At 38.2% G+C, this 14,952-nt stretch overlaps 1 protein-coding gene across 1 annotated transcript; it reads left to right on the top strand.

Annotated features, from left to right (window-relative positions):
* The first annotated feature begins 557 nt into the window (after nt 1-557).
* Nucleotides 558-1,022, top strand: LOC134621396 (sialic acid-binding lectin-like). The gene has a single exon (XM_063467872.1). It carries the CDS (start codon nt 558-560, stop codon nt 1,020-1,022), a length of 465 nt encoding a protein of 154 aa, XP_063323942.1.
* Nucleotides 1,023-14,952: the final 13,930 nt, after the last annotated feature.

Genomic DNA, 14,952 nt, shown 5'->3' with positions numbered 1-14,952 from the left:
ATTATAACAATCTGAAAAGTTTGAAAACTGAGTTTAAAATTGCTCACTAAATATAGCAAAAAAACCAAACCATAAAATCAAATATATGATGACATTAAGTGGGCTGGTACAGTTTATTGGAATAATTTTAAAAGTTGACTTCTTTAAGCTCTCAGCCAAGAGAGGAAAACACAAAGATAAAATAGACCTTCAGCTTTTCAAAGCTTCTTTTTCCAGTTCAAAATGACATCATCACGCCTGAATCTGCTTCCAGGAGCTGTCCAGATCAGGCTTGTTTAGGATATTTATAAAGCTTGATAGTTTTCAATCTTCCTAACAGTTGAAAAACAAACAGAGAACAAATTTCTATATAAGATTATAAATAAATAAAAAAAACTATAAATAAAACTACTTCTTTCATTTAAAGAAAAAGATCTATCAGTTCTTTTGCAGCTCACAAAGACGACTTACTGAGCTTCAGGATCCAAAAAAAAATGTATCTACCAAATTCTTAATGTGAAAAAATGTCCATGTGTTTTCTTCTCCAGGAGACAATGAAGACACTGACTGTCTGCATGATGCTCGTGCTGCTCTTTGCTACCGGATTTTCCAAAGTGAACAATTTTCAACCAAGCGAGAACCGACCTGAAGAAACCCCGTATGAAAAGTTTAGAAGACAGCATGTAGATGCTAAGATGACTGCAAAGCAGTGTAACACAGAAATATCAGATAGGAATATCTACAAAATTGACAACAGTTGTAAGGAAACCAACACATTCATCCTCAGCATTCCAGCAAAGGTCAAATCCATTTGTAGAGGTGATGGGAGGTACGATGAAAATAGCGGCATGACGTATAGTACCGCAACGTTTCGCATAATTAAATGTAAGCTAAAGCATCAGGGAGCCAGGAAACCCAACTGCCAGTATGAAGGCAGGCTTCTCACTAACAGAATCATTGTCGTGAAATGTGAAGGGAAGTTACCTGTGCACTTTGATCGGGACTTTCTGCCCTCTGAGAGCAACGATGGCGAGCAACTATGAGGAAAGAGTGGTGTGGCGGGGTGTGTGTGTGGGGGGGGGAGGGGGGGGCGTGGTCTGCGATGCTGCTGCAGGCGAGATGGACGCACCTGCATGTCATTTGCTATCACGCCTCGCCAACTTTGCGCTGTCTGAGTTTGCTGTTGTAGATGTGTCGGCTGGCAGCTGGGATGCGGCAGCCGTTCATGTGTGTATTCAATCAGCAACCGTGTGCCTCAATAAAGCATACTGAAAAGCTTGAAAATGTCTCCGGGTCTGCCGTAGTTTATCACAAGTGGTTTTTTTTGTTTTTTTTCTGAATGCACTTTGAGGGAGAACTAATGTGAAATGTAGCTTTATGACCACATGTCTGTCTGCATGAAGTACGGAGGGCTGTATGGGTAGGGCTTTATTTGTTCCATTTTAACAGCAATTATATATTTTTGAAAGAACAAAAAAACTACATGTGTCATAAATTCTACCTGAAAGTAACTGGAAATATGTTTTTCATATACTTTGGTCTTATCTCCTGGTGCATACATTTTTCTGAACATGTGATCAACCTTTATTTCCACACATATTGCAAAAACAATTAATGATCCTGGGACAGCACGAGAACATCTGCAGGGACATTTTTCCTCAAACTGCTACATTAAACAGCGTTGATTATAATAATAATAATAATAATAATAATAAAACATGCTTAAGAAGTAAAACATTTAAATTACACAATTTTATAGATATAGAATTTAAATTGAATTCCATCCAGACTGAACATTTTAATTTGCATTTGTAAAAAAAGAAGTGTGATAATGTTATCATTAAAAATATTAAAATGTAGAATAACCATCAATCTTGCACAAAATCCCCCCAAAAAACTCTGTTTCTCTGAACTGGACCTGATCAGTGTTTGTGGTCTCATGAGCTCTCCTGTGATTTTTAGTTTGCATACTTGGATTATTCAAATTAATATATTAATATAAATCTATACAGATTTGTCCACACTGGATATGACAGTAAGAGTTAGTGAAGCTCTGTTAACGTGTTGTTTCTTAGTTTCACCTGTGAAACTGAATTAAAAACAAAACACAGATGACATTCTGTCGCCTAGGCAACCACCAAGATCCCAGTGCCTACAGACATTCAGTAAAACATGAGAACCCATGGGGTCAGATCCGACCCCATTGGTTTTCTAGGGAAACCATGGGGTCAAATTTGACCCCATAGGTTCTCCAGGGTTAATAAATACCTTTAACTAAATATCAACATTTTCAAAGGAGGACGTGAACATGGAGGCAGAGGCAAACGTGAACAACGCCAGTGGACAAAACCCTGGACCAAAGGGAGGGACGTGGCAACATCAGCCCAATCCCAGATTTATACCCCATCATGGCAGAGTCCAGTATGATTCATGTTGCGAGATCGCTGCTCTCAGGCATCAACTACAAACCTCCCAAAACCACCAGAATGAGCTCTACTGGAAACTGGTAGCTGCTAATAAGAGGGCTTCTTATTACCAGTCTAAGGTGAGCAAACTTCATGCACAGATGATTGCCGACAAAAAACAGCATGAAGAAACAATTAAAGAGCTGATAGAGCAACTGGAGGAGGCTAATGATAATAAAAAGCCTGATAAGAGCAAAACAGAGGTTCAAACAAAGGACAACCAAGCAGTTGTCATGCTGGATGACATGATCCGTGTCCTGCACGAAGACGTCAGCGACCCTACCACAGAGCAGTGTGTGGATTCTTCTACCCAAACCACAGAGGCTTCACACACTGACTCTGTAGGTCTGAAGGAGGCTGAATTTGAAGTCCAATGCAGGACTCAACAAGAGCAAATAGGGACACTCCAACAACAGCTCCTAGAAGCTCAAAACCATCTCAAGGAACAGGAAGGTAAACATAGGCAGGACCAGGAGACACTGAACATGGAAATCAGTGAGCTTAAATCCCAGCTCTGCTCCAACAAGGAGCTTCATGACATGAAAGTAGAGACTCTTTATCAAGAGTTGAAAGAAGTCAAAGCGTCCTACATTAACATCACACAGGAGCAAAATGACCAAAATTCCAACACAGCAAATGGAAAATCTGAGCTTCTGGTGGAAAAAGACACCAAAGAACAGGACAAGGAAGAAGAAGAGGACTCCCTGCCACAGACTGCAGTTACTGTACGTGACTCTTTCCAACAAACAGAAGACAGAGAGAAAATGATAACTACCAATCCAGCTGAACTTGAAGCTAAAGCTAAGACTGTGCCAGAGAAAAAACCAAAGAAGAAGAAGAGGAACTGGCTGCGTCGGCTTTTCAGCTGTACCAGTCCACAGACAGACTGATTTACACAATTGTGGAAAAAATAAATAAATACAAAAAAAATTGGAAAACATAGACGTGTCATTATTTCATATAGATTTCAAATAACATACCATTTGATGTCAACATGTTTTTGTTGCATTTGCAGTGCTCGTGCTCTTATATTCTTATGATTCTCTTCATTTTATCAATATATCCTTCAGCCTTGCTTCACATATTTACTGCTGCTTGATCAGCCTTAAGCATCAGCACAGGTAGAAACAGATCACACATCACAGAATCTGCTGTGCATCGGCCTATCTAAATACAGATGGAAACTAAAAATGAAAACAAAGATAACTTAGCTGAACTTCATAGATCTGAAAGTTGACCAATGCATACATAGTGCTAAAATTCAGGTATCGTGAAAACACATTATTTTATATTATGCTGAAGTCAATTGTTATCCTTTTTTAAAACTATATCATATAATAAAGTCTGTTTTGAAGTTTACTATGGTAAAAAATAAAGCTAAAGGGGATAAACATCACAACTAGATTGGCAAACATGACTGTATATTCATCCAAGCATTAAGTCCATTTTAAAACAAAGAACCATGTACACTCAATCACATGGCAGCAACTCAATGAGGTGTAAAAGGTGAGATGTAAAATAAAAAGGTTAAATATGAACTAATCTTAATCAATCTTAAAATATGAAGCAATCCTCTAACGCCCTTTTATATACAGAGCTGTGGCCAAGTTTATAAACCATTTTGAATTTTTTCCAGCCGAGGCGTTCATAATAACCAAACTGCTAATAGTCACGGTTTAATGTGAGCAGCTGCCTGCCAAAAAAAATCACCCTGAATGGATCGTTCACAGACGCAGGTCCAGTGGAACCCACTTCCACAAAGGCTACACCTGATCTGGCAGAACAGGAAGCATCAACTACATAGTAGCTATTTTCACAATTAAGACATCAACTATAGGTGTTCCCAAAATGTGCCATGTTGTCTGCACACCTGACAGTTCAATAAGTCCTGTGTTGATTACAGATGGTGGTTGTTTCCAGAAACAAACAGCACTTGCATAAAATAAGTACAGAGCACCTTATGAGCCAACCTGCTTCTTTAATGAGCTTTTGGGTTATTTGCATTCAGTGTTCACTGATAATATGCTCATTAAAGGGGGAATCCACTATGTCCTCCTTCAAAATCCTGTCTGCCAACTTTAAGAAGAAATGAGTTAGAGTGACGCAGAAGCTTTAAAACAGTGTTCAGAATAATCAGTGATGCTTTTATCTGAACTGATGACAGATAAAGATGAATTCTCATTCATCTGTGGCAGAAGAATAAGTTCTTCCTCTTTCTTGGAAGTATACAAAAGCCTGTTTTTTTATAAAAAGTTAATAAACAAACAACAAGTTCTTACCGAATGAAAAGTGAAGCCTGGAGATGAGGAGAGATCAAGTCAAGTGCAGTTCAGACACATTGTTATTAAATTCTACCTGAGCAGGTTAGAGTTCACCTCAGTTATGGAAGAATAAATAACACTTGGCTCTGAGGGCTTCAGTTTTTATACACTGTTGTAGCACCACCTTAAACAATCATTTGCATTAATACCTACAGCACTAGCCCACCGGTTCTAAGAAACTTCTCTGTTTGTGGTTCAGAACCTAATGTGACGACCAATGACCACAACAGCATGCAGCTGCAGGTTGTCATTCACAGCTGGCTTTACAATAAAGAGCCATGTTTGCAGGCAGCTATTTGAAGTTTTGTGTAAAATATCATTTTTATATAAATAAACCAAATGTGTCTAAATATATAAAGTAAACAATCAGAATAAGAACATTTTTAAATAAAATCCCGAAACTGCATCTGGCTTAGTTTTTGTTGAATAAATAATGACTCTGTGTAATATGTCATGTGTTGTATATGTAAGTTGTATTTGTACAATGAAGGAAGTTCAACTAAGCCAGGCTTTCTTTGTGTTAGCTGCCTGACAAAACCTAAAACTCTAGTCAGGGATTGCAGCTGTTACAACGGACATTATCAGCTTTCTCTGTCAATCCTATCTTTCTGTTTCACACTCTGTGTTCACTTATATAAAATAAAATCTTTTAGAAAATAATCACATGACTCTTCTTCCACACAACATGATCTCTGAGTGCTGCTTGCTCCAACCAGACATGTTATCACAGTGATGATGGTGATAATAAAAATCTACAAAGAAAATGATAAATATTATTAAAATGCAGCACTGTTAAAGCAATGTGATTAATGGTGTTCAAATTGGACACATTCAAACACTAAAGCTAACTCTCTCAAAGACTAACAAAAGAGAATCACTTTAGTTTGTCTCCAGATGCAGTCCATGCTTCATTCAGTGGTTTTAGCTAGATAGCAAGCTACACATATAACATGCATTTCTCCAGCAGAGACTCTACATCGCACTTAAAACATGCCGTGAATACAATAATCAGTGAAAATTAGTTTATTTTAAACCACAATTCATAAGCTGCTCCGTTAGTTTTTATTCTGCCACCTGCAGGGTTTAAGAGTAAAGACTGAATATAAAAACAGAAACTAAATGTAGGTTTGGTCTGTGTAAAAATTTAATAGGTCTGCAACTACAGATGTGCTGTTTTTGGATCAGGTATTTACGCTTATGGAATGATAAAATTGTTATAAAAATGCTGCATTGTTGATCTCTAATCTGGAGCAGATTACCTGGAGCAGGTAACTTTTGGTTCTAATCTGTCTGAACCAAACCTGTGTAGGACAGAAAACCCAGAGGTAAGCCTTCATTGAACAGGCCTCAGGTAATACTTGAACAACTTGAGCAACTCCACAACAAACTCACAGAACTTGTAGAAAAAATTATGTATATATATATATATATATATATATATATATATATATATATAGCGAAACATTACTGAAATGCTCTCTCTGCGTGCTTTTTTGGTCCCTAGTCAATAGGGGGTAATTGTTTTACTTACAATATGTGTGGAAATGACTTTTATATACAAGTGATAATCAGTGCTGGTCAAGTTACTTGAAAAAAGTAATCAGTAACTAATTACTGATTACTTCCCCCCAAAAGTAATCCCATTACTTTACTGATTACTTATTTTCAAAAGTAATTAATTACTTAGTTACTTAGTTACTTTTTTAAAACACGATTTACAACCTGAATAGGTGATAAAGCGATAGATCTTTCAGCCCAATTCTACTTTTTCTGCATAATCCATCATAAAATGTAATCAAATGGAAAAGTCTCTTTTTAAAACTTTAAACTTTAAATCTTTTAACGTTATGCATCAAGCAAAAACTTAATTATATGCAACATTCTCTGACTGGAAGAAATTTGTTTAACATTTAAACCTATTTTCTGCACATTCCAGCACATAAAATAAAATATTTTTTTGTGTTTACACTCAGTCTTTCAAATAGATGCGAGTAAAACACAGCAGAAAATAAATAAAATCAAAGACTAGCGGTCCTGTTGCTCTATTTTCACCTATAAAGCAGGAGTGGGGTAGGCGGAGGTTTACCCTGGTGCAGGTGTGCCGCAGCGGTCAGTTGAAGACTCCACGAGTTTCTCTGTGAATTTCACATTACGTCGTAGCGCACTCGCTGCTTGCTTGGAAGTTTAGGGGTTTTTTTTGCTGTAAAAAGAAGTTTTCTTCCCACGCACAACGGACACTAATGTTTTTGTCACTTTTTATGGAATCAAACTCAAAGTAAAGTCAGTACTTCCACGCTTTAAATGCTGCATGCTCATACTCTCTCCCGCACTCGATATATTATCCATTGTTGATAATATATCGAGTGCGTTACTTGTAACGCATTACTGCCCATCTCTGGTGATAATAAATGTAGCTCTTGTCACAGTCTGACGCTGCAGACTGAGTGGAATTAGAGGCATGGAACCAAAAGCCGACACTTAAAAGCAAAACTATAATTTAACGAAAAGTAAGCTGTTTATTTGTGGCTGGTAGAAGGATACAAAAGAAGGGGCAAGGCAAATCAATACGACACTAAACAAAACCTAAACTGGGAAAACAAAACATCAACATGTTCACCAGTGAAGGTGCACTTAGTTTTCACACACTGCTTCTGCATTGTGTCTTAGTTTTAGTGGATTAAATAATGTTTGTTCGTTTGTTTGGGGGGTTTCATGTCATCAGAGAAGTGCAGTGAGGGTTAATTATCATTTAATCTGAGCAAAAGAAGGACTGCAGGTCCTGTAACAGTGGGTGTGACAGGTTATTGAACTATAAAACAGGAGAAATAATAAACAAAGACAAGGTGCTGCCGTTCGCCTCGTCAGCCATGCCACAATTTATTGGACAAGCAAAAACAAATTCATAAATTCATCCACTAATGTTTGATTTCTATAACTAAAGCCTTCTTTGTTTGTTTTTTTCTTTAGTTACAGATGACCGCAGACCAGCTTATAATATTTTATAAACAAATATGCATAAATGCATAAACTCAGCCTGGAATAACATGGGATAAACATGGGGTACGCATTTTTTTTATTTGTTTTGTTTTTTTAAGTAGATCTGTATGCATTACTGAGTCTTGCAAGAATGCCAACCTTACCAGCAGCAACTTGTTTTTTGTTTTTATTTTTTTAATTTAATGAGAGCTGAAAGTTGAGCAATAGTTAAGATAAGATAAGATAAGATAAGATGACCTTTATTAGTCCCACACGTGGGAAATTTGTTTTGTCACAGCAGGAAGTGGACAGTGCAAAAGTTATGAAGCAAAAATTAGAATAAAATAAAATAAGAATAAATACAGTACACAACTGTACAGAATAGAATAAAATAAAATACTATATACAGTAGAATAAAATAGAATAAAATATACAATAAGATAAAAATAGAATACAAATGCTATATACAACTCAGTAAAGATACAACGATGCCAGAAAAAGATTATTGCACTTAGTGTTATTGCACATTTGTGGATGTGTGTGTTTGATCAGTTAAAGTCTTTGTTGTGGAGTCTGACAGCAGTGGGGAGGAAAGACCTGCGAAATCTCTCCGTCCCACACCGTGGGTGCCGCAGTCTCCCACTGAAGGAGCTGCTCAGTGCTGTCACAGACTCATGCATGGGGTGGGAGATGTTGTCCAACAGGGATGACAGCTTAGCCACCATTCTCCTGTCACTCACAACCTCCACTGGGTCCAGAGGGCATCCTAGAACAGAGCTGGCCCTTCGGATCAGCCTGTTCAGTCTCTTCCTGTCCCCAGCAGAGATGCTGCCGCCCCAGCAGACCACACCATAAAAGATGGCTGAGGCCACCACAGAGTCATAGAAGGTCTTCAGGAGTGGGCCCTCCACTCCAAACGACCTGAGTCTCCGCAGCAGGTACAGTCTGCTCTGCCCTTTCCTGTAGAGGGTGTCTGAGTTATGAGTCCAGTCCAGTTTGCTGTTCAGATGAACACCAAGGTACCTGTAGCTGTCCACAGCCTCGATGTCCATACCTTGGATGTTCAGTGGTTGCAGTGGAGGATGTTTGTGCCTGCGGAAGTCTACCACCAGCTCCTTTGTTTTACTGGCATTGATCTGGAGGTAGTTCAGCTGGCACCAGTCCACAAAGTCCTGAGTCAGTCCTCTGTACTCCTTGTCGTCCCCATCAGTGATGAGGCCGACTATAGCAGAGTCATCAGAGAACTTCTGCAGGAAGCACTGGGTGGAGTTGTGGTGGAGTTGTGACAACAAGAGAAGATGTAGCCAATTAGAAACAACTGTGAAAATGTACAATATGCAAGCTAAGAAAGCAAAGTGTAACAATGTTGCCATAATTTTTGTTATTGTGGTATTTTTTCAACATTCACTGAAAATCAGTTCTCTCATATTTCCTCTTTATTATTTCCATCACTGTTTAAGAAACTTAACAATGTCTTATAAAACATCTAACCCAGCATCATGAAGTGATGTTTAAAGATCGTAGCAAGCTTACAGCATCTCTCAACTCAAGAGCAACATTCAAAGTGTACAGGCTGAAGGAAATTATTGATTTTATCACAATCAATTACAATACACCTTTTCATCTGTATCTGTTTGTATGTGCAATGTGTATCGGTTGTTTTTCCCAGCAGTTTACAATACAGAATGTGCATGTCGTGGGGGCTTTCATAAAGATTTCTATTCGCATTGATACGATTGCTTGGATCACAAATTGTTCTAACTTGATTAAAGTTACCAATGAGGAAGGTATTCTTGCGCTTACAGTTACCATTATTATCTCTGATGTTCCTGTTTGCTATCAGATAATCGCATCCCACTTGTGGGATGATGTTGATGATATGCTGGTTTTGGAATTTCTGAACATGTCTGTCAGCGATGCAGAGCACAGTGCCTGAGAGTGCCACCAGCAGGACAATGGAAGTCTTCATTATATTTCTATAGCAAAAAAGTAAACAGAGTGAACATATAAATCAGTATTATTTCATTTTATTTATTAACTTGTTTATATTGTTTCCTAAATGGTAATCGTGCGTAACTATTAAAGTAAAAATACAGATAGATAGGAAACTCTCTGAAAAGTCAGATTGTTTGCAGTGACTCCCGAGGCGTAAAATACTGACGATTTGTCACGTCCCTTAACTTCTCATGCTGACGCTAAAGGTACCCTTCCACGTTTTTATGTGACGCTGTGGGTTGTCAATTCATTCCAATATGATCCCGCTCGCGGCGATCAGAGACGCTTCAAGCAGAGGCTCCAGCCATCCATTTACACCAAATAATAACCCCGTCACGGCGAAACATGACGCCGTGAAGCACAATCTAACTATAGAACCGGGGACCCTCTCCGCGAACGGGTTTTTCTCCCGAATTTAATGCTTTCTTTTAATGACATCGTTAACATTTCTCAACAAAAACACATGAAAGTATCACTGATAATTCAACAATAAAATCGCTTCATGTTGTGGCCATCACACAGTGTTTTCCAAAGTGATTCACGATCTGAAAGTGCGATCTGTTAGTTTTGGATGCGCTCGGCTCCAACCAATCAGACCAATTTATGCAGACAACGCACTAATCCCGTAACTGCACACTACCCATAATCTTCAACCGCCGTTGCTATGGAAATGAAGATAACAACAGCTTGGTGCTACCCGTTATTCCTTTATTTACTCTAAAATAATAACCATTGATAATGCGAAAATAAACTGGCCCAGTGTTTAATTATGTAATTACAAATTGCAAATTTATTTTTATTTATTTTATTTTTTACAAATTGCAATATTTATCTACAGCGCGCCTTTAGCGACACGTCAACAGATCTTAAGCAAGGCGATTGGATGGTTTTTACTGCAATGCATCTTGGGAGTCGTAGTAAATGTATCTTTCAACTCACGGTCCTGCAGGAATTTTCCGACTCGACACAAATCTTAGCTAGGTAAGTTGTGATAAACTGTGGGTAATTTGCATGTTCACTGAAATATTAATCAGCTGATATTAAACTTGAAATGTTTTCACAGAGCAGTCTGTGTACCAAGAGAACTACTTCTGCAAAAGTTTATTTAATTTTTCTTTGTGATGTATTCCCATGTGTAAGACACTTGCTTAGCCAGCCAGCTAATGTTAGTACTGCTCTATTTTAGCAATGTATCTTTTCTTTAATCAATTCAGTTTTTTTAACCCTATTCACGTAATTAACTCAATATTAACGACTTTAATCTCTAATCGATTTTTTTTCTAAATATGGTGTAATAATGCCTCGTAATATAAGTTATTTCTTTGGTCATAAATTATTTTTGTAATCATTTAACCAAAGCAGACCTGAAATAATCCCTACATGTTACATTTTCATTTGCAGACATGACAAAACCAAAAACCAAACCATGCCCTTCCTGTCAGGCTCCAAACACCTGCAACAGGAAGACATGCAGTGGATGCCTGGGCAGCCTGAACGTAAAGGAGGGATTGAAAAAAAAAACAAGAACAGTTTAAAAACATTAACTGGGCTGCCTCTGTTAAGAAAAACAGAAATGCGAGCAGGGTGGTTAATTCAGCCCAGTTGTCAGTAAGTTTAAAAGTTCTGATCTAATAAGTGGTTGGTCTGCTAGACAATTCTTTATTAATCACAGTTGTCAATGTTTTCTTGTATATCACGAAGTAAGAAACTAACAAGACAGGTATATACACATAAAAGAGCATAAATAAAAAAGTTATTCATATCAGAATAACATCATCACACTAAAGACATCAAACTACGAAAAACTTGTTAAAAACTATTTTTATTTAAGCTACTTCTGAATTTTAATTTAATCGGCTATTAACTGAGAGACAAAACATTTCAAGATGGATTTTATCATACATTTACAGGTTTGGTCACCATAAATACTTTTTAACTATCTACAACAATAAAACAACAAAGATGTGAAACTTAAACATCAATTTGCTTACACGAAAGACTGGCTGCATATGTTTTTCTTTGTTGTTCTTGCAGGTTTCCAAACTTCATGCCCTGGGCTACCAGCCTATTCTGTTTCTTGGACAGTTTGACCGTAAGGGCCGTATAGTAGGGGACGTGATCACTCAGATCGAACCAGCGGAAGGTGCTGCACGTGACATCCTCATGAAGATGAGGAAGCTTTATGAACACCTTCTGAGAAGTAAGATATGCTTTGTCCATTATCTGTAACCAGGTGTCCTTATCAGGTAGCCCATCCTCATAGGTACACCCTAGATAAGAAAGCAGATCATCACGGGGTACACAGAGACAAACAAGATGGTGAGGATGAGGATAGTTAACAGTCACCAGCTATTCTATTTTACTCTACTCTATTCTGTCCTATTCTATTCTATTATTCAGCCAAGGTTCAGACCAGTAACCGTCTTGCTGTGAGGTGACAGCTGCTCTACATGTCCTGTTGCTAACATGAAAATAGTGTTATATATGCCTTATTACCTCCCCATGTGGCATTCACATCACCAAAGCTAGCCATACTGAACCTCTGGTGTTACCCACCTGAACAATTTTGTATGTGTGTGTGTGTGTGTATAGTATGGTCTTTCACACTCATGTATATACAAATGTAATTTTAAAAATCTTCACGAAAACCAGACCTGATAATTCTCTTCGAGACTTTCTAGTATAACAAATGTTATATAATGTTACCAATATGAACACCATGATTCTTAAATAACTTATATACTTCTTAAGAGGTTACCTGATTACCTTCCTTAGGTAGTTAGCATCACCATTGTACAAAACTCTTAAGTCACAGCACTAGCTTTAAGTGTCAAATGTTATGCACTACAAATTCAGGTAAGTAGTGTCATCAGAGGAAAAAAATCATTAGCTATCTGGATTTATAGTCACACTCATTAATTTATTCATGTACAATGTAGAAAAGCACTACAGATGTCACACTACCCCCGAGGGCACTTGTACTGAATGATTTGGGTCAGTGAGGGTGTGAGATGACTTATTTGATGCCAATATTTACAAGTTGTAACTTTAGTAAAAAATTAACTGAAAACATGCAAATCACTACTTATTATGTGTTTATGTGTACTGTACATTTTTTCAACCCATTTTAATGAATGTGTAATATTTAAAATTTTGCAGAATTACAAGCTTCACCTCCTGCTGAAAGTTCTACACCAGCAGCTGGACCATCCTCTGCTGACAATGTGGATGCTGGACCAGTCCCAGACCCAGAGGCTCTAAACGAGGAATTTATTCTTCATTTAGAGCCTGTACCAACATCTTCCCTCTGTCAGCCTCCTGCATCTTCCTCTCTGTCTCTGCTTCCTCCTGCATCTTCCTCTCCGTCTCTGCTTCCTCCTGCATCTTCCTCTCTGTCTCTGCTTCCTCTTGCATCTTCCTCTCCATCTCTGCTTCCTCCTGCATCTTCCTCTCCGTCTCTGCTTCCTCCTGCATCTTCCTCTCCATCTCTACTTCCTCCTGCATCTTCCTCTCCGTCTCTGCTTCCTCCTGCATCTTCCTCTCCGTCTCTGCTTCCTCCTGCATCTTCCTCTCCGTCTCTGCTTCCTCCTGCATCTTCCTCTCTGTCTCTGCTTCCTCCTGCATCCTCCTCTCCATCTCCACATCCTGCATCTCCCTCAATTTCTACGGTGTACACCTCTGATGTCCCAAACAAAAAAAGGACAAGGAAAGGTTAGACGTTATGGTATTGTAAGTGTACGAAACACATGACAGGTTCGTTAAGTTTGTTAAGATTTCTTTTTCTTAATGTTTGCATTATCTCCAGTTTTACAGACCTCATGTAAATATTTCATTTGTTATTTTTCAGAATGCCGAAAACACCGTACCCAGAAAATTTTCAAATATGAAGAGATAGTAGACAGGAGAGTTGTAAATGTAAGTAATTTAGCCTGCTGTTGTGCAGATTTGTTTGCATCTTTGGACTTCCCGGATTTGAACTGTGCCTGACTGACTATCCATGAGCTTTTGTGTTTGTTGAATCTACATTAATTTAGCCACTGAGTCTGTATTTTGCTCCAAATAGGACATTAAATAAGAACATACCATCTGATATGACCTGGTCGTGCTGCCTTCCTGGTGTTTACGTTCTTTAAAGTCCTCCTGACATCATGCTCAGAAGGAGTGATTGATGTGGAGGTGCTCCTTCCCATTCAGTAACATCTGCTTCAGTTAGTTTTGCTTGTGAGCCACAATGTAAGCAGTGTTGCTTTGCTGACATGCACTCGATGCTGGCAGTACAAGCATTGTAGTGGTTCTTATGTTTTTGTAAACTAATTTTATAATATATTGAGCCATTCAATAGTACATAAATGTTTATAAGCTCCTTTTTGTATCCAACTTGCATGTCTTTCTTAATTAACTGTTTGTTTATACCATGTTTTTCAGGAAAAAGAAGAAGTTAAAGTCAAGTGGAAGCCCTGCTTAACATGGTATGTAGTAACAACGGGAACAGACATTCATATTGTTGATAAATAGTTCTCACCTCAATTTGAATTCATGTATTTGAACTAAAGTAAATTGAGAGCTTTTAGCAATCAAGCTGCTCTTCTGTGAGGAGCTTGATAGCAGTCCACCTCCAAAGTCCATTATGAGTTTTGGAGGTGGACATGGTCAACACTTTTAAGAGTAGGCATAAGACTTTACTTCTTAATAGAGCTTATAGTTAGGGCTGGTTCAGGTCAGCCTTTAGTTATGCTGTCATAGGACCAGACTGCTGTGGGTTAGTGTCCCCCCCCCTCTCTCTCTCCCTCTCCTCTGTCTGTCTCTTTCAGGGTTATGCAGGCTCAGTATTGGTTGAAGATGCAGTCACATCTCCTTTTACTAAAAACTCTCCCCCTCTCCCTCACCATCTGTAAGCATACATGTCTCAGTAATGCAGTTCATGCATGTTACTAACTAAACTTCTTCCCTGGAGTTTCTGTGCTCTCTCATCCAGCAGGTTCCGATGGCTCGTGGCTGCTGCTGTGGTCCTGTTTGACATCTACTACATATATTATTAGTCTCTGACTTGATTTGATTAATTTATATTACAATGAAGGTGTATAAAGTATGACATGAATATAGAAGATATTTCATCCTAAAAAATTGTCATATGTCACAACCTAAATTATCCTATTTTGTGTGTGGTTGTGGTTGTTGTTTGTTATGTTTTTCTCCTGACAGTGGCAAAGTATGGG

Source organism: Pelmatolapia mariae, linkage group LG23 (genome assembly GCF_036321145.2).
Source record: "Pelmatolapia mariae isolate MD_Pm_ZW linkage group LG23, Pm_UMD_F_2, whole genome shotgun sequence".
NCBI classification, from domain to species: domain Eukaryota; kingdom Metazoa; phylum Chordata; class Actinopteri; order Cichliformes; family Cichlidae; genus Pelmatolapia; species Pelmatolapia mariae.
This window is presented reverse-complemented; position numbering and strand designations above follow the sequence as displayed.

What these genes read in the sequence shown, in the direction of transcription:
- LOC134621396 (XM_063467872.1), top strand. Translation starts at nt 558, where the DNA reads ATGCTCGTGCTGCTCTTTGCTACCGGATTTTCCAAAGTGAACAATTTT.